The sequence below is a fragment of the Puntigrus tetrazona genome, chromosome 4, assembly GCF_018831695.1.
Source record: "Puntigrus tetrazona isolate hp1 chromosome 4, ASM1883169v1, whole genome shotgun sequence".
In the NCBI taxonomy this organism is placed as follows: domain Eukaryota; kingdom Metazoa; phylum Chordata; class Actinopteri; order Cypriniformes; family Cyprinidae; genus Puntigrus; species Puntigrus tetrazona.
Window position 1 is genome coordinate 17,044,719 of NC_056702.1, and position 26,054 is coordinate 17,070,772.

At 37.8% G+C, this 26,054-nt stretch overlaps 1 protein-coding gene across 8 annotated transcripts in view; it reads left to right on the forward strand.

Moving 5' to 3' along the window:
* ppp1r13bb (protein phosphatase 1, regulatory subunit 13Bb) overlaps positions 1-26,054 on the forward strand; it is a 42,264-nt gene that overhangs the window by 3,862 nt on the left and 12,348 nt on the right. For 4 of the 8 annotated variants that reach the window (XM_043236555.1, XM_043236554.1, XM_043236553.1 and 1 more), the window contains 4 exons: positions 13,938-14,085; positions 15,708-15,827; positions 17,185-17,255; positions 24,148-24,249. In XM_043236555.1, coding sequence (XP_043092490.1) covers positions 13,938-14,085; positions 15,708-15,827; positions 17,185-17,255; positions 24,148-24,249 — 441 coding nt within the window. Of the gene's footprint in view, positions 1-7,228; positions 7,414-13,937; positions 14,086-15,707; positions 15,828-17,184; positions 17,256-19,024; positions 19,319-24,147; positions 24,250-26,054 lie in introns of those variants that run through there. The other 4 variants (XM_043236552.1, XM_043236551.1, XM_043236557.1 and 1 more) reach the window with 4 other exon arrangements.

Genomic DNA, 26,054 nt, shown 5'->3' on the forward strand with positions numbered 1-26,054 from the left:
ACGACGGTCCTGTATTTAGCGAATTAACGTCTTGCCTCTTTGTATGTAAAACGATCTAGATGGCAGCTCGTGGGGCTACGCAGGTGTGCATATAACTGCTGCACAGAGCGAGTGATAGGGAATGGCATGTATTTCTTAAATGAACTCTGAGAAAGCTGTTTTTTCCATAGTCAGCCTGTATGTGACTCTTAGTTTAAGAGTGTGATGAAGAGCCTACATGCTGTTTGGATCACAAGAGACTTCCTCCATGACCTAGATTGCTCTATCATGCTGGGAATGCAGATGCATGATGGGAAATGCCTACATATGTACTGCCTAGTGGCTATTTGTATCTAGAGAACTAGAGCGACGTGTAAGCCAAGAATCTGAGTAGATGCGAAGATCTAAGAGCATACTTCATCAAACCTCAGTAGAGGTCAAAGACACGCAGACTCGAGAGATACATCCCCAAACGCTCCTGTGGTGTATATAATAAAGCGCTTAATTTGTCTACTGTTTACTGAAGTGCGCCATATGCTAATGGTGCACTGAAAACAGGGTCATTGATGCATTCAGAACCTGCGCCACAGTCTCTATGGATTGTCTAAGAGAGCAGGCAGAGTGCTGGTTGGCCTTGTGGATAAGTGATGAGTTTGTTTACTCCCTTTGCCTGCCACACCAGTTAATAACTCCTGTGGGTAAATTTAGCAAGCTCTGCTACATCGGTGCAGTGCTAGATATTAATAAAGCAATATAGCGAACACACGCACACAGCAGTTCTGGTGCTTTAGTACGAGGTTTGGAGGTAGAGGGATTTTCAGAGGGATAGAGCGCTCATCAGTAGGATCATTTTGAATGCTTAAGAGTGCTCATTGATCTTGTTGTCTATTAGGAGTGTATGATACAGTATTTGTGGGCTAAATTTTTAATGGTGTGAGCAGATATTGTCACTGCCTATAAAAATAGTTCCAAACAAAGCAGAGCAGAAGCATTATGTGTCTGAGAACAGAGCACAGCAGTGTTTTGTTTCTGAATGAATCTGCAGTTTTATGGATGATTCAATGGCTCCTTAATTAAGATGGTCACATTTAATTTCTGAATGATTCAGCTGATTTGAATGATTCAGTGACTCGCTCATTTTGATAGGGGCATGCTACTGTTTGTATGAAGAATGATTTAGTTTACTCAAAAAAAAAAAAAAAAAAAAAATTTAATATTCAATTTGATTTATTAAAACATTAGTCTCATAGTATTATTAATGGACCTCTGAGCTGATTTAATGCAGTGGTTCTCAACTCCAGCCTGCGGTACCCACTGCTCTGCACATTTCTCCTTTATTTAACATGTTGATTCAGATCATCAGCTTGTTATGAAAGAGATCCATGAACTGAACTGTGTGTGTCAGATAAAAGATGCATACAAAATGTGGGTCTCGAGGACTGCTTTAAAGTTTGTGTAAATTAATCTAAATGACATTTCAGATGCAGTAATAATATAGGCTTTAATCATGTTAAAAAAGAAGTAACGATCACTCTGGAAATCAATTTGGGGACTGTGTCAGGGGGAATTAAAGTTATTTCTCATGTAAACTAATGATCACACGGAATATTAAGAACATGAAAACCTCCAGGAGTCATCTGTCCACGACGGGCCTAAACCATTTAGGGTTACACACGCATGCACACACACACTGACACAAACACACTGAGACGCAGACAAACACAACATAAAATAAAATCAGTATGATTAGCATGGTTGAGCATAAGGGAGTGTCAAGTAGGGAATGAGGATAGTCTGTTATTACAGCAGTATGTTGCATAATCAATAAAGGTAAAAATCCTTTAATGTCACCCTGTGCTCCTCTCTATTTTTTAAGGTATGACCGAGCATCCTTTTCAAAAGACTTTTTCTAAAAAAAAAATAGATAACAAACATTTATAAAATAATTCTAGGTCAATTGCCACTTTGTTTATATTATTCTGTATATTATAATTATAGATATATATTAATATATTTATTTTTCAAGGCTTAGGCTGTTTTATTTGTAGTGATGAGCTCCACACCAGCATGATGAAATGACATGCAGAATACTGAGCGCAGCGTGGATGTTTGGAAGAAGGATGCATATCACCCATCTTTTTTTTAAAATTAGGTTATGTTCTCCTTGCCTTTTTTCTTTTTTTTTTTTTTTTTTTTTTTTTTTGGTCAGTTTTTGCTTGACTTGACATTTCTGCAAGGCATAGCTTTAGCTTCTTTGACCTTATTAGTTAAATAACTTTTCTATGTATGAAGTTGTTGCAGTGCGCAGCCTTTATCAAAGTAATATTACAATATAAGCACAATTTTATTTTGAGTGAACAAAACCTTTAGATATGGAAGAAACCACAAGACGTTCATGCCTTAACTCACGTGTTTCAAATAATGATCTGTTTTACGTAATAATCAGCATTATATCATTATGTCTCTTAATGTTATGCAACAGAATAGGCATCTCGAGACATGTTCTGTAAAGTTAAAACTAAAACTATTACCATCTGAAAATGGCAAGCTCATGGACCAAGCTTGCGACATTCTGGAAGTTAGTTTTTCTATTTGAATCGACAGCCTTGTTGTCCATGGCCAAACCTCAGCTGAACCCATGGTGTCTGCTCTGCTAGATAGCGTTTCTATTAGGAGAAAGATTCATAACGTGTCACCTCGGTGCTCTACTCACTATGAATTCAAAGCATTGGACTGATGCACAGTTCCTCAATCTGCCGTTGTGCCTTGTGGCTCTCTCTGCACGTGTATGCATGCACATGTCCTGGATTTGTGTTTGCTGGGGGTTTGACATCTAATCTGGAGTGTTTCACGCAGTAGGTGTCTGCTTTAATTAGGATGTATTGATCATGATGCCGGTCCTGCCCCTCTGCATTCACATTTACTGCTCTCAGATGCAGCTGTTCATTTTCTTTTAACTCCGTACCGAGTGTTTTAAAGCTGTAAAATGAATTCTGGGTCATTTATAATAACTGTTAATAGTGTGCCGTTCGGTCACTTGTTCTGCAAGTTACAAAATCGGAGATATGAATAGCCAGTTGCCAGCCAGCTTTTTACCAAGTAGTTACTTCTTGAAGTTTTGAGGTTTTGTGTTGACTCCAAGAACAGTAATTCATTTGGAAGTTGTTTGATACATAGTGTCTTATTAAATCTGGTCTTGTTCGCAGCCATTTTAGGTGCTTTTAGAAGCTCTTAAAATTGTTTTGACACTTTGTGACATGAGGACATGTTCGTGACTTCCTTGAGCTGGATCAACCAATGCTGATCAAACAGAAGAACTGTCGTCAACCAGCGAGCTTTCATGTTAGTGGCACATGAATGTGCTGTCACAAATGTGAGGTTACCCTGCATGGCGGGTTGCCCCACAGCTCTGTAATGGCATCAGTGTCGCAGCCTCAGTCGGCGAGAGAGCGTGCCCTTCTCGTCTCATCTCATCCTCTGTGCGTGTGACTCAGGCAGCCAATGAAGACCAGTGTATTGAGCTGCTAACACGCTGTTGTTGGGGCAGTTTGAACTAGACACAACCTCTTATTTCTCTCCCTTTCATGGCTGTAACGTTCTTTTATTTTTTGAAAGACAAGTGTGACCCAAGAACATAAATGACCCCCAAAATTGTGTGTTAAATGTTTCCCACATGGTGAAAAAAAAAATTTGGTGTAGGAGGAAAAATTATGTATTTTAAAATTTTTTTTTATATGTTTTGCATTCACTCGCAAAGATATTTGCGTTCCACCAATAAACTTTTGCGGTTTCTGGCATAACCAGTTGAGCTCAGATAAACACTTTCTGCTTGCTTTACGCTTCCTGTGGTTCAGACAACTCCATAAATTCATAGTTTTATTTTGAACTTGGACTCAAGTATAGAAAAAATACTGTCAGTACTTTGTTCAAGACACGGTTTTGACGTCAGCGAAAGACACCTGAAATGGATATTATGTGAAAAATGATTGTCTGTACAGATGCCGACAAAAGTTCAAAGCACCACGTAGATGTGTCTCATGAGAACAAACATGTTGTGAGATAACACAAATATCTTTCCAAGAGAATGAAGTTTCTCAGGGGAATGCAAAAGTTTTGTGAGAGAGCCTTTTGTCGAAAACATTTTTTTTCCACTCATCCCAAATTTTTTCCACTGCCGTGTCCCTTAAGGGGCTCCGTAGAAATACAAGAAAATGTGCACTTATCCTAATGTTATGCGTATCAAATGAGCCATTCTTCTAAGTTGACTGCGTAAAGAATTTGTCATAATGTTGTTTCACACTCTCTGCATTTTCTAATCATTTCATGGAGTAATTGAATTTGTTTTAGAGAAAAACTTTTTAGTCTCAGTCCATGTAAGACAAACATCCATTTAATTTTTAATGAATTAAACTCAATACATTGTACTTGGCCTGCAGGTGTTTTCTGTTAGCTTGGTGTTTACGTTCATCTTCTGGTTTGCAGAAATTTCTTTTCTTTTCTTTTTTTATTCTAATTGGTGGACTGATCAGTTGCTGTTTCATATATTTTACCTTTAATGTTCAGTAATGTTTTGCATGTGCTTTTGTCATTTTATTGTAATATTTTTTTTTTTATTTATTTGAAATCAAAATGTAATTTTTATTAGTAACAACGCTGTGTGTTTAGAAATGCTATCTGGCTACAAGTGCTTGGACCTGTTGGAATATGCGCGATCACATTTGATTTTGCAGTTGTTTGAAGTACAAATATTACAGACATTATAGGTGCAGACAGGTTGCACTGATTACATTTATTCATGACTGGATTTAATTTAATATTTAACAAATTTCTGACATGCGGTGTGGAACTTGACAGAAGGTTTGGCCTTAAAAACATGATAAAACAATCAGGCTGTAATTATTCAAAAGCTGCCGTTGTTGTTTCGTGTCATCCTTTTTTTTTGTCTCTCTTCCTCTTTTCTTGCCATTGAGCTCATTACAAATTCATCCACTTTCCTTAATGCTTCCTGCTTAACTGTCATCCTTTGAATAAAAGAGCTTCTCAAATATGAATGGTGACCGTCACAAGGGGTTTGAATCTGGAAGGACTGAGGAGCTAGGTACCGTATGAGAGAGACGTTCTTCTTAAAACCTTTTGAAGAAAAACCTCCTACACTTCTATGCTTTTAAAAAGCCTTTTTTTAAGGAGACTGCCAATGATTTATCAAGCACTTTCTCTGACTGAGAGGCTGACTTTCTTGTAGACCTCATGAAACCCGCTGTTTCCTCTCGCATTAATCTCTCTTTTTTTCTGTTAAGATGCGCAGCAGACAATACACTTGTTAATTACATAATTTAAAATAAATTTATTTATTAAACCTAATTAAAGTATAATTAGGCCTACAAGCATGATTTAGTCCTTTATGGTAAGTAACTGTTTTCATGGATGCACTTTGTATTTTAGCTTTGGCTTCATAATTGTAGTGAGTATTACATCATTATTTGCAGTAAGGGACATATAGTTACCCAGAGTCTCATAGAATTATGTCACTGATGTCAACACGCATCCAAGATTTTTGTTCTCAAGTTGCTCAATTTTCTGTTTAATACTTTTTGCAGATTTTTGCATTGAACATGGGCCGCTTTTCTACTGTCGGGTCAGTGTGTGCCAATGCTTTAAATGGGCCGGGCGGGGCTAATAGATAAAAGCAGACGTTTTGTTAAAAGATTTAAGTCCAAATGCATTTATCAGGATTGAAAATTTGTCTCACAGAAATGTTATTTGAAACGTCATTTAACAGAAGTAAGAGGACTCTAAATTCAGTGTGTTTCTGTTTATTTGTAGTCACGCATACATTGCATTTAGAAAGATAAATGATCATTTCTATGTATATTAATCAAAAATATAACATAAGCAACAGAGGGAGCTCCTGAACAAAACCATTAATATTAGCTATGTTTTTGACACGTTTTAATGTACGGTCTGCTGGTTGAAATTTATAATCACAACTGCAAAATAAAGGGAAATGAGCGACTTTTTGCAGCAGTATATCTTGTTCTTGCTGCCAGCGTCATTAAATGGATGATGTCATGTCATCATACATTATGCATTGTCCACTTTTTTTTCTTTTGTGAGGGCATTAAGATTACTGAACATTGTAAAGGTCATATTAAACATGCACATGAAGACAAATAAATTTTTGAATAAGCCTTAAGAGCAGATTGTTCCTGAAGGAGCAGTTCACTCATGATTGAACATTGTACCCTACACGTACCCTCCCCACCCTCATGGTGTTCCACATTTATATGAACACGAGACATTTCGAAGAATGTTTTTGTCTGTGCAATTAACGCAAAACGTAATGTCAACAAAATGCAGAAACTCTCTTATTTATTCTATAGAAAAAACTATGAAAACCATTCCTTTGAAGAAGATTGATGTTTAATTTTCTACATTTCACAGAGTTATCTGCCTGTATAAATATAAAGTTAAGCCTGTCCCTCGAGGGCTTCATTATGGCTTTTGAGTTTCACAGATCTTATTCTCTAAAGAGGATAATTCGAGGTAATAAAATCCACTTTAGCATGCATTATTTAAAATGGTCTGTCATTTCATTTCCATTATTTTTGTCTTAATGGTTCAACTCTTCCATATTTTCATGGCCTTTTTAACGTGGCAGCATCAATAATACATGGACACATCATTTTCATATTTGAGTGTAGAAGATTGTTGGTACTGCATTTATTTATTTTTTTCTTGCTGCATAATTGAGTCCTGCAAAAATGTTATTATTCAGTTGTACTTTATCAAATTGGGCAATTGTGATCTCAAAGACTCCCACACATGTTTCTATGTTAGTAAACCTGTTTCGTTTCATCGTGGGATTTTCAGTGGACTCCGTTTAGTGCCGTTTAGTTGATTTGTAACATCTCACACTCTCAGTTTTTACAGGTTATGATATTCTTGTCTGATCTTTGTCCCGTCCTTTACGGCATGCACCCATCAGCCTCCTCTCCTCTGGGGTGCAGCCGTCTGCTTTCTCGAGGGAGCCTTATTCTAGTGGGGACCTGGTGACGCACACTTCACAATTCTGATGAGAGAAGCACCCTCCCTCCGTCGTCTTCCTCTTATATTTTTTTTTTCCCCTTTTCTCTCACTCACACGCTCTCTTGCTCTCAGCAGTCACACAGCTAGCGTGACTACTGAAGGCTTTCCGCTGCAGGGAACCCTTGCCTGTTACTGTTGCTGAGTGGGTTTGAAGTAGACACATTCAAAGGATGTGTTTGTTGTAGCTCTACGAGCGATTCCGGCGACATGAAGAAGTTTGTGACTATTGTTCTTCGAGGCCTGGTCAGCTTGTCTATCAAACCTGGAGATAAAACCTGGAGCAAGGAGCATGCCCGGCAGCTGAAGAGAGAGGCCAGGAGAAGACGGACTACATCTAAGTGGGGAAAGGTGATGCAAATAGATGTCCTGCTTAGATGAGAGAGCGAGAGTGTTACTAACCTGTGCCTCTCAGATACGGCTGGACCGCAAAATCATTTTGGTGTTTTCATGAAGTCTTCATCATAAGTAGTTCAGGTAGTAAATCAGTCATTGCTAGTAACATGTCTGTATTTTAATATGGTGAGAAATTTGTTAATTCTTCTCGGAAGTGATGACCATATCAGCTACTTTGTCTATTAATCCCAAATTGTTGCTGACAGTATTGTATAGTACATATAGTACAGCCTTTCAATGAGACTATAACTCTAATCATAAAAATGTAGTCTAGTTCTCCTGCCAAAAAGTAACCAATCTCTTGCATGGTTTCATACACTCAGTGCCAAGGCAGTCATTGGTTTCTGTTCTCCATCTCTGTCTGCTAGGCTTTGTCATATTGCCCCTTATAGAATTGCTTTAGTATTATGGATCTGATTGGATATATTAAGATAGCGACAGGGGAGGGTAATTGTGGGGCCTGCAAAGAGTGGGGCTCTAGATGTTCTCATTTCTGCTGGCAGAAGCGGTCATTATTCATTTTCATTGTTCAGATTAATCAAGTAAGAGTTGACTGGGCATCTGAATTATATATGCCCTCTTCCTATGCTGAAAGGAAGAATTCGGTTTTCCGAGGTAACTTTTGTGACGTTTTTCAAGAGAATACGATTGTGAACTGTGACGTGCAGGTTTTTCGTTTCCGCTGTATTTGCTGGAGCGCTGCAGTGTTGTGATTATTTTTGACCCGCTTGAGTATTTCAGGCGAAATCAGCTTTAGTGTTCAACATTTGAAGACATATTTTATGAGATTTGAAACCAGTAGGCTGAATGCTTACTCGAGCAGATCTCTCCGTTACAGTAATGCAAGAAGGCGGCTGGTGATAATGTTGCAGGACTTGGTTCTTAGATAAATGCGGATGAATGGTTTAGATGTTGCCTAGAGCTTAAAAGTTGATGTGCTATGTGTAGCTTTTTGATAAAATGTTTATATTTAGTGGTTATGAGGGTCCAAATCTTTATTCTAACTAAAATAAACTCAAATGTACTTTGGTGCATCTCGAGGCTTTGTCATTTGGTGCCACCAAGAGGATTTTTACTTTGAGATTTAAACTGCAAACTAATGCTTTGTACTTTTAAAATGAAGCATGGTGTGTTGTGTGACAAAGCAATATGTCAGGATTCTCTGACTCTGATTCTTTTCCTGATTCTATTTTAATACACAAGCTTTAGATTCATTAAGGAATCAGTAATTGGTAATATTGGTCAAAGACCGTATAATATAACACAACTAAACAGAGGAACTAAAACTGTCCTTCATTTCAGATTAATAATGTTGATTATCAAAATTGGAGGGTGTTCTGATAATGGACAGACATACAGCAGAAGAAAGTTGAGAGGAGGTTTATCACTGCGACCTGCTCTGTAAAACTTCTACCTCTACCTCTACCTTTTATTTATTTATTTTTTATTTTTTTCAATTGTGAACGAGCACAGAATTTAGAGCGGATGTAATCCTGTGAAAGCAGTAAGAGATCGAGAAGCGAACTTTTTTTTTTTTTTTTTACCCCTCTGATGAAAAGCAGAAACCTGAGCTGGTGAGCTTTCTTTGTGTGTCATACAGTCACCAGCCAAAAACTGATGCTCTTCTTCACACTGACTGAGATGGGGATTTCTGCACCCCTGCTGATCTCACTTAGATAACAGATCCTATCACTTAGCTGGAAAGATCTTCAGAACTCAACTGATTATTTTCACTAGAAAACCATATGAGACAATTTTTCTAATCATGATTTCAGTCCTTTTTTTTTTTTTTTTTTTTTTTTTTTTCGTGAAATTTCATATCTACATCTGCGGTCATATTCAAATTGGACATCTGTTCACTACTTCAAACTTGGCTGTACTTGGGTTTTCGTACTTCTACCCTAGTCCTTCCGCATTCTGCCTGTTTTGTGCTCCGTATCCAGATCCCTCTTTGTGGCTCTCTTTGTCACATTCTGTGCTTTTAAAGAATGTTCTTAAATACATTTCAATGTGTTTCATGCACCGTGAGTGCTGCACCGTCTGTATTTTACCAAATAAATATTTAATAGACAGTGGAACAAGGTATGTGTAGAACATTGTATAAGCATATGACTTTAAATTCTGTGGAAATCAGCTGTGTTTTATGTAGAGTTCTGGGCTGCCAAGCCTTCTTGTGTTTCTCTCGCCATAGCTTCCTGAATCCAATCCTTTTCATCCAATAAAAAATGACTTGGGCTATTCCTTTCTAGAAACCGCTTTAATTGTCTTCATGCTCATTACAAATTGCGTTTTTAAAACAAAAGTTGATCTTAATGGCATTACTTTAGATCAGTGGAGTATATAAATTAGAGGAACAAACCTCAGAACACTTGTGATGAATGGTGTTAAAATTTATTGTTTACTGAAATCCCTTTTGACTCTATAGCACTCTGTGTGCGTAACTTCAGCAGAAGTTGGCTGCGGTCGTGCCGGTGCTCAGATAAACGTGTCATTCTGTTTGATGCAGTGACAGTGCGTACGCTGAATGCAAAAGTGCGACCCAGCGTGTTTGTCTCTCGCACTTCTCTGAGCTGCTTGAGACCTTGACATAATGACAAACCTTACGTTATCAGTCAGGCATGGTGAATTTTTAAATAGGCTGAACAAATGCCTCTCTCTCTCTCTCTCTCTCTCTCTCTCTCTCTCTCTCTCTCTCTCTCTCTCTCTCTCTCTCTCTCTCTCTCTCACACAAGCTTTTGTAATGCAGACTCATTGCTGACAGGTGTTTTCTACAGTATTATTTTTGCAGCACCTGCACCCACTCCCATTGGTCCTTACCATATGATTTTTCAGTGTAATTTTTATTTAATAGAAATCATTTTAATTTAAATTTACATTTTTTTTAATAACATTTTAATTGTAATTTAATTTCTTTTGGGAATGGGACTCTTTAATTAAATTTTTTTTAAATATCTGGGCAGTACATGAGTCAGATTTAGAATTTCTGGTCCATTTATTAAAGGCAGCACATAAGCACCATTTAAGCAGATGCTAGTGTTTGTTCGCATGCAGTAAGAGGAAAATGCAATAGTCGTGATGCATTTATTGTTTTTGTTCCATTTTGTGACACGCAGTCATTTCGCATTGAGTCTAGACAACAGACTCCACTCAAAATAATTTTTTGTTGTGCTGTGTATTCAGCAGCAGCGCAGCATATTCGCTGTGTAACGGTGCAGGGAATCATAGTTTATACTTTTGTTTAGACCAGGTTAGACATTTTCTTTTGTAGATTTTTGGGTTAAATTGTTTTCAGTTAAGTGTTTAAACCCACATAAAGTAGTAGACCTGTTTGGCTTTTTCTTGTGAACCCAATATCCATGTTCCCTGTTTGTGTTTGCAGTGCCTGCACTGTTTTAAATCTTCACCGAGGGGCTTTCCTCAGATTATCCAGCTTTTCCGCAGGTCACTTGGACCCATTTGCACTTGTGTGTTTTTTGTTCTCCCTGCAGTTTTAGTTTGCACCTTTCTTTGTCCTTCACACACACATTCTTTGTGCACGGCCTACATATTTCCATTCTAGTGTTGCGGCACACAAAATCCATTGTTGCGTGAATACACAAAAGAGTCATTTTGGGGTTTTGAAAAACCTTGTGTGTGGCCTAAATATTTCGGTCTTAGTGTTGCTCCACACAGAGTTCACTGAAACTGACCTGATCCAATTGTCGCTTTCAACTCGATGCACAAAAGAATGTCAGTATGGTGTTTCTACATTTGACAGGTTTGCTTCAGCGAAAGAGCTCTTTTTTTTTTTTCTCCTACTCACCTGTGCTTTGTACTGCCCTCCATTCAAGAGAAATGTAGGGTTGGCCTTTCTGGATGTTTTGGAGGAAGAGGGGATTTACATGGGGTTTTGTAGAATAGGGTATTAAGTTAGTGTTCATTAGTGCACTTATACTGCTGGTAGTGTTCTTAACCCACCAACTAGCAGTCATTGAGACTAAATTAATAATGGTTATGTTCACACTTACTACTTGGTCTCATAGGGATAGGCTATGTTTGCCTATTTGTGTGAGCCACGGAGCAATGCATCAGTATTTGAGGATTGATAGCTATGCTATTATAGTAATTTGAACGTTCAGTGATGCTCTACCAAATTCACCTTGAAAAAAAATGACATAAACGTGAAAAAAAAAAAAAGTCCTACTGATTTAATTCATGCACTTTCACGGTGCAAAGCAGAGTAAAAAGGTTATCACACAATTCAAAAAATATTTAAAAAAATTATAATTTGAAGCAAGTGCAATAAATGTGGTCCTTCTGCTAAAAAATAGTTCCTGACAGCAACAGTAAAGGACAAGAGAACGTTCCAAATATGAATGGAGAAGAGCATGTATGATTTTTTTTTTTTTTTTTTCCTCCTCACATATGTACAGCTGCTTATCTCTCAGCATGGTAAAACATCTGTTTTTCATTCTTTTAATTTTAAAACAAACTAATTTGTGGCCAATCGCGAGATTGCAAGCGTCATTACAGTGTAAACTGATGGACATGTATAATCATACCTAAAACAGAAAACTAATAGATACCATAATATTCCTTTCTCAAGTTGGAAACTGTGGCCTTTCACAGAGACGCGTGCACACTTCAACATATCTCCACATGAGAAGCTTTTATTAGACGGGGAAGGGCTGGTCTCAATTAAAGAGACACAATATAAGGCCAGCAGGGGTCACTCATACTTCATCAAATAAATGACAGACATTAAACTTTGCTGGAATATATAATACATGAAACAGTTTTATGCTGTATTATTTATTATGTTGCTAAGGGTCATTGCTAAGGTTGTTGCTCAGTGATAGACAGAACCTCTTGTGCGAAGACGTCGTAGCCGTGACGTATCATGAATAAAACACAGTTTTAGAATGGAAATATAATTAAAAAATATATATAATAATATATATATATATATATATATATATATATATATATATATATATATATATATATATATTATACACAAGTGAAAAAAAAACTACAAAAACGGTAAACAAGTTTAACCCAAAATTGATTTGTCTTTTAATGAAATTTATATATATTTACATTTTTTTGTAAATAAAGGGGATTTACTATTAACATTGAAATATTCTTTGACTATTTCCTAAAAATAAAAATAAAGTTTTATTAATTAACAGTGGTGGTAGTAGTAGCCCATCACTTACATTGTTCTACATAATCTTAATATATTTCCGGCACAGTGCCTAAACTGAACTTTTACTTTGATGGGTTGTTACCTTTAGATTTCTGTGTTTATATGATATGACGCTGGTTTTACTCAAATGAAACGATAAAATGTACCTGAAGTTATTTGAAGAACAGTTCCGGAGATGATGTTTATATATTTATGTCCTCACTGACATGGCAGATGCAGAAATCACAGCGAGCGCCACATGCTTCCGTGTATGTAAAACTGTGCATTTCTGCATCTTGCAGAAGAGGATTCATATTTTAATATGTACAGATACTAGTCATTTTTCCACTTAGTGAAGTTTGTTGGGTTTTTTTTCCCAGTATCCTTTGATTTATAAAGTGCAAAAGATCATTTATTTGAACTAGCTTGACAACTTATTGTGTGAAAATCTTTATACAATTATTTAAGCACATGTAAGACATGTAATATGTAAGCACAATTTGTTTTCAAGCTGTAAATATTTCTCATTCTAAATGTAGAAATGTGTATATTTAGTATATATGCTAGCTATAAAAAATAACCTTCACTAGACAGATTAGACGGATCAGAATAGACATATATTTAAAGTGTAATTTCCATTATAGAGTGTTATTAAAACGCTACATCATTCTCTGATGGAAATGGTACCTGACTTGGTAACCAGTGATATTACTTATTAAACTCTTTTCAAACACACTTTACTTCTTCAGGGCCAAAAGCACCCCTTTTTTTGTCTGTACTCGGTAGAAGGTCACTGTTTGCAATAGTGTGTTTGTTTAAACACTTGCATGGAAATCATGCTCTCCTCTCCTCATTAGGAAACTAATGTTCACATCACCCCTCTTCTTTATCTTTCTCTCTGCCTCTTTCGCTCTCTCTCTCCATTTTGCATCAAACTATCCATCTCTCCTCGGTCACACTGCACTTGTCAATCGTTGTCAGGCCCAGGCTCCTCCTCCTATCAGAATGAGTTATAACTGAGTGGAGGGGCTAGAAATCTCATCAACATACACAAAGTGCTGTATAGTTGTGCTGCATCTTCCTGTATGCAACTTCTTAAGAGGTAAAGCTCTTAAAAACAATGTTTTAAATAGACACACAACATTGTTGTATGGGGGAAAATATCTGAAGAGCAAATTAATCCATGACTAATGTGTTTTGAGTTGTTTTTAAGAAACTGGCACTGCCCCCTAGTGTTCTTATGGGTGATTGGGAGTGTCCGCTTTTTTGTCTTTTAGTGAAATATTACAAATATTATCTTTTTCTCTTCCAGATGATTTTAACGGTGTATTTGAGTGATGGGGAGCAGGCGCTGACGGAGGTGCCCATCACTCCAGAGACGACATGTCGCGATGTGGTGGAGTTCTGTAAGGAGCCGGGAGAAAGCGGCTGCCACCTGGCCGAGGTTTGGCGTGGAAACGGTGAGTTCCCCTATTACAAAAATGTTCGTAACCCCAGCCCTCCTGTCTTTTTGTTTATAGCAAGTGAACACAGTAATTGTAGGTAATGACTGTTGCAGGATATGAATTAGTCTTTCATTGACTACAGTCCCTAAAGTTAAAAAGTGAAAAATATTGACAAAGTGAAAGCACTCAGCTTTACTTGAAAGCATTTGTACGGATTCCAATATCCTCTGATTTTCTCACCTTCCCACCATGGCTGTTTCTTTCAGTAAAAAAAACCAAAAAACATTTAGTGCTTTTAGTCTTTGAAAGGCGCTCACGATCAGTATTTTGAAGAATCTGGCTGCAAAGAAAAACACGCTCACTTAGTCCTTTCAGACATAACTGCTACTTCTGTTCTGACAGATGGGTCCATTTTTTTCTTTCCATTTTTCCATTTCCCTTGATGATAGTGATTTGTATAAACAGCTGTGTGCCAGAAATGTTATCTTTGCTCAGGGAGCCTCCTTTCAAAAGACCTTCCATCAGCACTGTGTCCTTTCATCTTGAAGTGCATCTGTCATTGAAATCGTGATGAGCACAGTTATTTTACAGCAGGTGATGGATTGCACAAGATGCATCATTAGTGTCTGGTTACTAAGTGGATATTTTGCCTCACCAAATCTTTTATTGTGGTGCACAGCAGATCAGGCTTTTTTTTTTTTTTTTTTAGGAGACTCTCAAAATAATTTTTAAAATGTCAGTAATTATTGATAATAATTATTTATTTCTTGTTCTTAATTGATTATTAATACAATCTCCATTAAGCTGTTCATCAAAAAAAAAAATCTAAATTCAATTATGCACCCATTTGTCATTTAAAATCTGTTTAACTGGAAATCCACATAACCAAAGCTTTAATGCTTAAAAAAGTTAATAAATGGTTTGTAAAAGTAATCCAAATGGTAAACGGAAACTCAACCTTGTCACTAAACAATCAAGTATGGCTAAGTTTACATTTATCATATTTGATAAATTTTTGTCTTTATGAAATATTTTGAGCCATCAAAGTGTGGTTACATGGTGTAGTAAGCAGCCACCTAGCAACCACCTTAGCAACTATTTTGAAGCAACCACCCACAACATTTTAGTGTCATGGCTGTGACATCTTTTTCATGAGTCATCAAACCTAATGAAAAGTTTGTGTCCACATAGTCTGATTGTTGTTGTTTTTTTTGTTTTTTTTTAAGGTTAAATTTGGCTGCTTTCAAATTTCTTTGTCCCTGAGCCTGTGTGCTTTTTCTGATGTTCTCCACTTTCATACTTTCTTTTATTATTCTGTGGTTTTATCCCATTCCCACTGGATGGTTGCCAGGCTTCCAGATGTCCCTCCACCTGTTAGCAATGTCTAAAATGTAATTTTTCCCTGTCCGTGTCTTTGTTGCCCGCCCAGCCCCGCCACATTCCTCTGGCTGGATGCCACGTTTGATTCAGTTTCATATCGTCTTTGTTCTCTTGATCCCACTGTGTCTGTTCCTCTGTTCTTTCTCTTCAGGTGTGGCTTTAAGCGTGTAGCATTGGAATAAAATGCACATTTGCTCGTCTTTTTGCAAACATTTTTTGTTGCTTCAGTGGCATGTCTTATGTTTTCCCCTCTCCAGAGAGAGCCATACCCTTTGACCACATGATGTACGAGCACCTGCAGAAATGGGGGCCCAGAAAGCAAGAGGTGAAGTTCTACCTACGCCATGAAGACTCGCCCACTGAAAGCAGCGATCAGGGTGAGAACACTCCCACTTGACTGGCTACAGGCCACATCTCGCCCACTGCCGCTCTCCTCTCATTGGCTGACGGTGGCTGAATGTTTTTTTATTCCCTTTTCAGTGGCCTCCAACATGTGAAAGAAAGAGATGATCACATCCTGGTCGAACAATGTAGGGTTCTGTTCCTGATTCAGCTCTGTTGTGCTTTTCACAAAACAAATGATCTCAAAGTAGCTTTGAAAGTGTCAGTGCCTGCGCATTAGACAGCGGGGTATTGTCACTTGGGAAAGGTGTACCACAGAAAAATCATGTCAAATACCATGTTTAAGAGATATAGCTGAAATGAACTTAATGCATATCTCAAACAGAACATGCACCACTTTGGCAGCACTGCTGTCGGGATTAAGTAATATTTTACTGGTTATATAATCAAGCACCTTGTCTCATCTCTGGCCATACTTGCATTTACTGGACAGGTACAAACGCATATTCAGACAAGAACACAATACATACAGCTTATGTGTGGCTTTTAAATTTAGACAATTATAAAATAAAGAAACTATTGCAAAATGGTAATTCAGAAAATTTATATTATGCAATTACAGGCATATTTTTTTAAATCTGTGAATTTATTGATTAATTGGGTAAAAAAGACCAACGCTAGACAGACATGTTCATTTAAAAAGGCTTACACTATTTTAAGATGTCCTTGTTACAGTTTTACAGTTACAGGATTAGGTTTTGGCCTAAGGTTACTTGCATGTAGTTATGCATAATTTATTGTTATTATAATAAGTGCATCCAATATATGTAACAAGGAGACCTGAAAATCATTGGGTGCACAAACTAAGCTGTTTTGTTGTAATGTATGCTAGACACAAAAAAAAATTACTGACACCACGTTATTGTACAGTTGTGTATAGCAGGATTTTTGACCAATGAGATTTCGCAATGGGCGGTTTCATCCCCACTAAACACAGTGTAATGCTGCTATGTATGCGATCCATTCTAGCAATATTTTCTGCCTTTCTTTATCTCATCATTTGTTTGTTTTCACTCTTTCTATTTCCATCCCAGGGAGGTTTTTCCTAACATTTGTAGTCTTGTAGTGAGCGTCCGCACGGATTAGGGCATAAACCTGAAACCCCTGTGTGTGGGAGGGGAAAAAGTGGCAGTAATCCACTAAAAGCACAAGCTCTGTTCCCATTGTCACATGGCAATAACAAGCAGGCTTCTAAACCTTTCCTCCAGTCTTGTGACGATTCTGTCTTCGTTCAGCCAGTGCATATAGATGCTTTTTGTTTTCATTCACGATTTTTTTTTTCTCTGCAAGTGCTTTTTGTTGATAGACTGTATTTTATTTTTCTGCTTTTAGGGAGCCAGCAGTCTCAGGAGCAGCCCAGCAGGAGAGGAGGAAGCAGCTCAGACATGCACAACGAGAACGGGGTTAGTTCATATCGCATCCTCATCAAAATGTGTGCCTTTTTTTTTTTTTTTTTTTTTTTTTATCTTAGCATTGTGGTTATTCCAAATGCATCCTGGGGGTCGAATTCCACATGCTTATATTATCTTATGCTTTTCTGCTTACTGTAATGCAAAATAGCAGCTGCAAAGTTCTGGCTGAAATCGACACTCTTCAGTACCGAAGCGTTTCAATCACGTCACGTTATTCAATTCTTCTCTCTTAACCCGAGCCAAACGCAGCCGGACCTGTCACGTCTCAGAGTCACTCACCGTTTTCTTTCATATAAGCATTTGTCACATCACTCATTCTTTTTGTGACCGGCTTCCTGCAAAGAGTGGTCCACTGCGCTTGTCTCCTCCAACCATCTGGCCCAAATTCCAACATGGGAAAAGCCAGGCTCCAGAAAGCGGAACTAATTCCACCTTTAGGGAGAACGATGACTGTAGACCACCAGTGTATGGAACAAAAAGATGCATGCATTGGAGTGATTTTTTTTTTTTTGTACAACCGTCGTAGTCTTCAGAGATGGAGTGAAGGCACAGGTAGTTGGTCGGTGTGGGAGCTGATTAGTGATGCTGTTGCCACGCAGGCATGAAGTCTCTCCAGTCTCCCAGTGCTTAGCACACACTTATTTCTGACAGGTGCTGCCTTCCTGTAGGGACTGTTACACAACACACCTGTCTCACCTGTCTGCCTGTCTTGTCATGTAGCCATATGGCTCTCGTTTTTGCTCTTTGTTTGCGAATCAAGAGTGTTAACTTGTATAGCCGTGGCATTTAGCTAGTTTGGCCAGTGATTCTGAATGTGCTCAATGTAATTTGATTAAATGGTTTAGTTAAGGACTAAGGATTAATTTGTGATCTGTACTGAAGAAACAGAGGGTAGGGACAGAATGATAATGGCTCTGCCATTATAATATTTCACCTGAAAGAGATAGCTGATTGTAAAAGATAATACATGAGAATGCTTGCGTCATATTATCATTTTTGAGATATTTTGTAACAAAAAATATAATATAAAATGTTATATAATAGATTATAATGTGATAGCCAATTTTTTACAGGAGCAACTTTTACTGAACATCAAAATACAGCTAAAACAAAACTCCTGTTATATTTTGCAACAGCTATTTTTTCCCGTTTTCCCTTTTTTTTTTTCTTCTTCTTTTTGGGATGTTTAATCAGATTTCTCTCTCTGGCCTCATCTTAGTCTGTCTACTTCTAAACATGAACAATCCCAAAGAAGCAGCCCATCCCTGTACTTAAATTAATATCCCTACCTCCCTACCCAGGATTCAAGGCAAGTCATCACTGGCACACAAACACTGTGCTGATTCAGCAGTGTGACATCTGTATGTGAAAGAGAGAGAAAATATAATTCTTTTAAACCTCATAACACGTTCTGTTGTGTTGTTATTCTCCCGTTACGTCTTTATTTTTTTGTGGATTACACCCGTTTCATGACATAACCGCATTTAAGAGGATCATCCCTGTGGTTTTACAGCAGGGCTTTTTTCTCTGTTCTGACTTCTCTGTCTCTCTGAAGATGTTTCTCTCTCTGTCTCTCTCTCTCTCTCTCTCTCTCTCACTGTCTCTCTCTCTCTCACTGTCTCTCTCTCTCTCTCTCTCACACACACACACACACACACACACACACACACACACACACACACACACACACACACACACAAACACAACCACGCCCAACATTCACAGTAGGGTAAATCCCTGAATGTGTGGCCAGCCAGTAAAAGGGAACATTTTTCTCCTTATGAAATAGTGGGTGGCCCCCTTTCTTTCATTTCCTCTCGCTGTCACTCCATCTGCTTTCTTTAGCGAGAGTCTCCTATTTAACCGCGTGCCGTGTCAGAGGGGTCACCGTGGCCCTGTCTGCAGTGGAGCGTGGCAGTGCATGCTGGGATCTTCAGTCCTCTGTCATTCCCCTCTACTTGTTCATTTTGTCTCTTCTTTCATCCCATCACTCCATCCCTGCATTCATCTACACAGCCGGGGCTGACTTTGTGCCCCCCGGGACAGTCTAAAAGGTAAGGATGCCTCTTAATGCATAAAGAGATCGTCCTACGCAAGATCTCTTTTCAATAATACATTTTTTAGCATTCACAGGCTCCTAATGCTGTGGTTAAATCAACTGTTTTCGAATCCATGTTTGGTTCATTGTACTTGGAAAGTAATAAGTCTTTAGTCTTTCTTCTGAGTTGAGTCTTTGTGATAGATTAAGTGGGTGATAGGCTGCTCTGTGGTATGTAATAGAGCTAGAGCCACTGCGTATATAGGAAGACTGTGTCTGTCCGTCATGCATACAGAGATATGGGCTCCAGAACACTGAACTGTGTGGGCAGATCATGTTTTATAAAGTTGAAGCTGTTCCTGTGTGTGGGTAGATACTCTCTCCAGGGCTTCACGTTCCAGGTTTTACTGTTTCTTCACTCATTTTCATGCTTTTCGTCATGAATTTTAAGTATTTAAAATTTCTCTTCATCTTTTATTCTTTTAGTTTCTGTCTGACACAGTTTGCTTGTTAGTTGGCTTTTATCATTAGTTCTCCAGTGTGTGTGTGTGTGTGTGTGTGTGTGTGTGTGTGTGTGTGTGTGTGTGTGTGTGTGTATAAATTGCATTTATGAAGTCAATGGCATTGTCTGATAATAATAATAATATGCCTTTGACTGTATCAAGAGGTTCAGCCACAGGATATATTTCCAACTTCCGTTAATACACAATGCTATTGTCTGTCTTCGCAATCCGTGTCCTATTTATTGTTTATTGTTATAGATAATGTGGTCATGGTAGTTACATCTTCAGATTTTTGTGTTTTAATGTTAAATAATAACACAGTCCTGGTATTGTATTGTACAGCTTATCATAAAATTGTTTGAAAGTCATTTACATCAGGATCTGTACAGCTTTCAGGCCAGTGCCAATAAATGTGCATCGGTCTAAATCTTGGTGTGTAAAGCGGATTATGTGTGCGCTTCCTCCATGCCAAGAGTCACAGCTGAACATGCTGTCCACGTGGTTGCAGTCTGTAAAGTGTTAAACGATGAATACTTATTACTTGACATGTTATAAAACTTCTTAGTTGTGCACCATACCATCAAAATCATATTTCTGTCAAAAGATGACCTTAACTTTCATCTGATATTTCACCAGCCAGCTTTGGCTAATGTGATTTGGCAACATGTAACACTGTGTCCAAAGCGGCTTTGATTGGGAAACGCTGCCCTACAGAGATGCAGTATTTAATGTAATTCAAGTTTGAGGAGAACCTTTTTTTTTTTTTTTTTTTTTTTTTTTTTTTTTTTTTTTTTTTTTTTTTTTTAAACCAAAGTCTTTCAGACATTTTGTTTAATGCAAGCATAAAATATTCCTACTGCATAACAGGCACCACAGCAAAGGGAAATTCACCCATTTTATTTTTTGGTTTTGTAGGACCATCCCAGGCTTCCATCACTCCAGATTTGAATCGTCTGGAAGCTCTCTAGCACAAGTCTATATAGTACATGACCCTTGAGTCCAAGTCATTACCCACTGACCTGCTTTCTTTTGCTTTTACTAAAAAAAATGCTTTGGAACCTACCTACACGGTAATAAAATATTGAACAGAGTCTTGAGATTAGCTCCCTTGGTGGTAAGGTTATCAGGAAAAAAAAAAAAACTTCCCCTCTTCAGCTTGGCTGCAGGAAATATGAAACCTGCTTTTTAAATAAAAACCATCTTGACTTAATTGACCTCTTAGGGCAGATTAATGTTTTAACAAGCATTGCTTTTCGCCCAACAGTTGAATCATCTCTTGCACCTTCCCTAGAGATCCACAGCCATATTTGTACAACCGTGCTTAGTAAAAAAAAAAGAATACGAAAGGATAAGAGCTGGCAAGATCATGCCATGCAGTCTGATTGAAGCACTCCCTCCACAGAATATCAGAGGAGACAGAGGAGTGTTTTAACTCACCAGAACCACCTCAGAAACGGATAATCAAATCATTCTGTTGTATGCTGCTCCTTGTGCCACATTGCCATGGAGATGGGCTCTTTACAACCCATGTGATGTGTCCATATGGAGTCGCCTGTGTGGGTAAACAGAGCCTGACACAACTGGCCTTTAAGCCATGATTCATTCCCCAGCAAACTGAGTTAAGTCATTTTAACTGTAATTAATTTTGCAGATCTCCCATGAAGGTTGTGCTTATGGTAACTGCACAAAAATCTTGTTGATCAAGCCTGGAGTATTGTGCGATTTGGAAAACGTAACTAAAAAAAACAACTCATGTGTTGAGCTGACAGTGTTTTAAAAGTTTATCATTTACTGAAATGTTGTTTCTAAGCCTGTGTCTTCAGACACATTTGAGCTACAGGCGTAACCAGCGTTTGTAATGTTGTTTGGCGTATCTGAGCCTGTTTTGAGTCTCAAGAAAAGTTCAATCCCTCACCCTGATTTGAAACGACAGTTGATTTGATCCAGACTTGATTGGGCCTTCTGCTCCAGGCAAAGCCACCCTTTTTTTTCCTCAACAATCACTAATAATTAATTGAATAGTGTGGACAGTTTTGTATTGACACAGAGCACAAGCACAGTCTCTTTGAACTTGAAGAACACTTCCAGTGACACAGTAAATTCTTCAGCTCTATTTGATACTTGATATTACTTTTTGATTTTTTTTTTTTTGTTTATTATTTTGTAAACAAAAACAGTATCACTTGCTTATGAGATTGAAACACATGTAATAAGAAAGCCAAAGGTAAAAGTGGCAAAATAAGTAGACGGATATCAATATCTTATACGATTCAAGTGTGTGTGTAAGCACAATATTATTATACAACATTACAGTTTAAAATGACTGTTTTCTATTTATTTACATATTAAAATGTAATTCATTTCTGTAATAGCGAAGCTGAATTTTCAACAGATACTACTACACTACTTTAAAATAAAACTGAATAAAGTTCAAAAGTAAATTTTCGTATCATTATAAATGTCTTTACTCTATCTCTTTTGAACAGATTTTGCCCTTGCTGAACAAGTGTTTTTCTTTAAAAATTGATTATTAAAACTAATAATATTTGATTATACATATTATGTCTGTTATTTAGTAGCATAGTTCTGCATACAAAAAAGCAGGTTAGCATGACAGACAACTGTTTTTTATGATGTCAGATATTATCACACCTTATTTTTCTGCTTTTTTCTAACCTCTTGTAGCTAAAACCACTTTTATCCTAATTTATTTTGTAATTAAATGGGACTGTAACAACAACACATAATTTAGGGGGCAATTTTCACATCTAACGATTTTAAAGCATGGAGATCAACAAAAACAAGAAATTGAGACATGAGCATTGAAGGTTGAAAACACGTCTGTAATTACCGCATAGTCCATCACATCATGGTGGAAAAAATACTACCCGTGAATTATGGAAATAGATCATGGTATTAACTTGGATAAGAATAGATGTAGCCATAGGCTGTAGGTGACCTGGCAATACCACGCCACAAACCTCACCATCTTTCTCATGCCGTGCACTCATGCATGTTAATGTTAATGCTGATAGATTGCCTTTTGAATTCTGTTCCATGATGCATAGATGTGGGTGGCCAATTTTGCCAGAAATGCTGCTCTTCTGTTGAACTTTCGGTTTCAAAAGATCCAGAAAAAAATGTAGCACGATTTTCAACAAAAATATTAAGCTGCACGATGGTTTTCAATTGCTAATAAATGTTTTGCATCAAAGGAATAAATTGTTGTAAAATGTCTTTTTTTTTGATGAGCTGTGGTGAACATAAGAATATATCAGAAACATTAACTGAAAATCGAACCGTAAATCTTTGAATAGTGCGTAGTGTTAATTGAAAAGTTTCAAATAGTGTAATTCCAAAAGTTATCATTTTAAAGTTTCTAGGTTACAAATTAAATACCAGCAAATGTGTAACTTTTGATATGTTGTAGTGAACATATTGGCAAAATGGATGAACTTATTTGACTCCTACTTGTGAGCCTGGTCCCCCTAGTCCTTACATAACCTGTGAGTGCACTTCTGCTTAGGACAGCCCAGAGACAAAACAGACTGCTGGCTTTTTAGGAAATGGAAGCATTGTTAAATTGCCACAGACAATAGAAGATCTGAATTTCAAGGGGACTTTTGCACAGCTTGAACCAGGTTGTAAATGGTGTTCGACTTTTTTTCATTTCATAACTGCGCTTTATATTCCATGTTCAAATCATGTATGGAGCTGCCTTGCTCTAAATGCCAATCTATCTCGGCAATTGCCATCTGAGTATTTTGGTGCCTTTAATCTTCGCTACATGGCAGTTCTGCTCTGCTGCCATGGTGACACTCTGGCAACAGCCACGGTGACGGACAACTTGCTCTTATCTTCCAGAATGCAGAGTGACAAAGTGGGATTCTGGGAGCCATCTCCAATATAGGCTTGTTTTAGACCCTTTTGGCTAAAAGCGTCACCATTCCTCTTCCCGATGAGCTTAGCAGGTCTACGCTAACAGTAGCGCTCCAGCTATAATTAAGCTCCGAGTGTTTACTTGGCCACAGGTCATTTCACACCCAGCTCTTACTACATTGAGCCCTGCAGATACACTCTTGTCTGTTTCTCACAGTCTTCTGTCTCATTTATGGCTCTGGAATTAAACCAGACAATTTTGAATCCTTGTTTGTTTGCATATACTTTTGTCTTTGCCTTGCCTTATCTCTCTCTGTCTCTCTCTCTCTGTCTCTCTCTCTCTGTCTCTCTCTCTCTGTCTCTCTCTCTCTCTCTCTCTCTCTCTCTCTCTCTCTCTCTCTCTCTCTCTCTCTCTCTCTCTCTCTCTCTCTCTCTCTCTCTCTCTCTCTCTCTCTCTCTGTAGGTGGGAAACCCTCGCGTGGAGCTCACTCTCTCAGAGCTGCAGGAGATGGCCACTCGTCAGCAGCAGCAAATTGAGGCCCAGCAACAGATGCTTGTCGCTAAGGTAACACGCTCAGATGTGTCCTTTGATGGGCATCTTTTTATAGATCATTGTTTTCATCTGTATGGGGATACTAGACGCAAATTTTTCTTTACAAAATTAGAATTTGCTGTTAAATCAAACGGTGCCTTTATTAACTGATGTTGAAATGGCATGGTTTCTGTTTTGATTTTATGGATGTTTCGTTAATTAATTGGTAAATACTTTTATTGAATAAATTTTTTTTTATTGGTCTGCTGAACAGAACTGTACAAGTAGCTAGGAGGTGAATGGTAAGATCATTGTAGACTTTGGTGTTACTTTGCTGATAGAATGTAGAATTACCCCAAGTATGTACTCCTTTTTGTCCCCCACTGTTTTGTTAGCTGTATTTTTGACATAAGAATTTTTATTTTTTTAAATTGCATTAACTCCACCTATAGATGCAAATATTGTCCAGTTGGCATTTTGGCATAAATGGTTTCTGAATTGATCTTAGGGGTATTGTGAATGTTGGGCATCCTTTTTTCTTGAGCAGAGTAATCAGTTATTTCGATTGCATGGTAGCATTTACCAAAAGTAGAGCGGTTTACAAATATTTATGTAATTTAATTCACATTGCCATTTCTGGATATTTACTCAATTGTACCTGGTAAGAGCAATCTTATTGTAGCTGGCCCAGAGTATTTTTAAAAAATTGCTAGCAAACTGTACTGCTTGTGCATATTATGTTATGCAAATAACTGTAATCAAGTCATTTTCTGAGAAATAAAATTGATATTAATGGGTTAAGTATCTATGTAACTATTCAAAACACAGCTGCTTGTTGGGTAAACCTCTAACTTTGTTTATGAAGCAACGTAAGCTCTTTATTACCATTGTGCAGTGTTATTCGATGTTTTAAGTTACTGACCTCATCTTTGTTTTCCTCGGTGCCATTTTAGGTCATTATAACAGGTTGTTCTGATCATTATAGGGGCGTTAGTCATGGGAACCACAGGCTGAGGCAGGAGGCTGAACGAGACCAAAAATGCCAATTATGTAGCAGACAACTCTGACATGCTCTGTATGCCGCAGCAGGCATTTTTCCTCCATACTAGTGCTAAATAGCTTTTTCTTCATTCAACAATGAGCTACGTGTGGAATCTAGAACTGGTCACACTTACAGACTGTTCTGGGATCGGACCCAGTGAGAACACTGATCTCAGAGCAGTTTGGATTAATATTGCTGTGATGAGTCTGAGGCCTCCAGTCATTGAAAGTCCACCATGTGCTATTTTTAGTTTTCTCACTCACTCAGAGGCACTGTTTCCATTTCGCTGCATTTGTTTGTATTCCCTGCAGATAAAGAAATGACTCAAAAAGAGCCTAATTGCTTTTATTTTCACTTAGTTACTCAATAAGTCAGTGCTGTAAGCGGCATCTTTTCCCAAAGGTACTACTGTTGCTCTTTATAGCAAATGTCTCCATGCTTGACATTGACAGTAAATCACTAGGTTGCCTTTCGACAAAAAGACAGGATCGTGTCATGTGGTCCTGAATGCACTTTGTTCTGTTAGGGTACTGCAGATGCCCCAGGCTTAAACAGGCTGTGCTCCACTAATGGCACTGACCCTATAGGCTCTTCATACATAAGGCCAGTATGATAGGCTGTGATTCAATGGCATTGACCTTATGACAAAAATTACTTAACCACACAACATATCTAACCAGGTGTCAAGAAATCAGACATATAAAATATTGACACTGACAAAGGAGAAATCTGTAAAGATTTAAAGAAATCTGTAAAGATTCCCATTTAATAAAACATCACAGAGGTTTAAAATAAA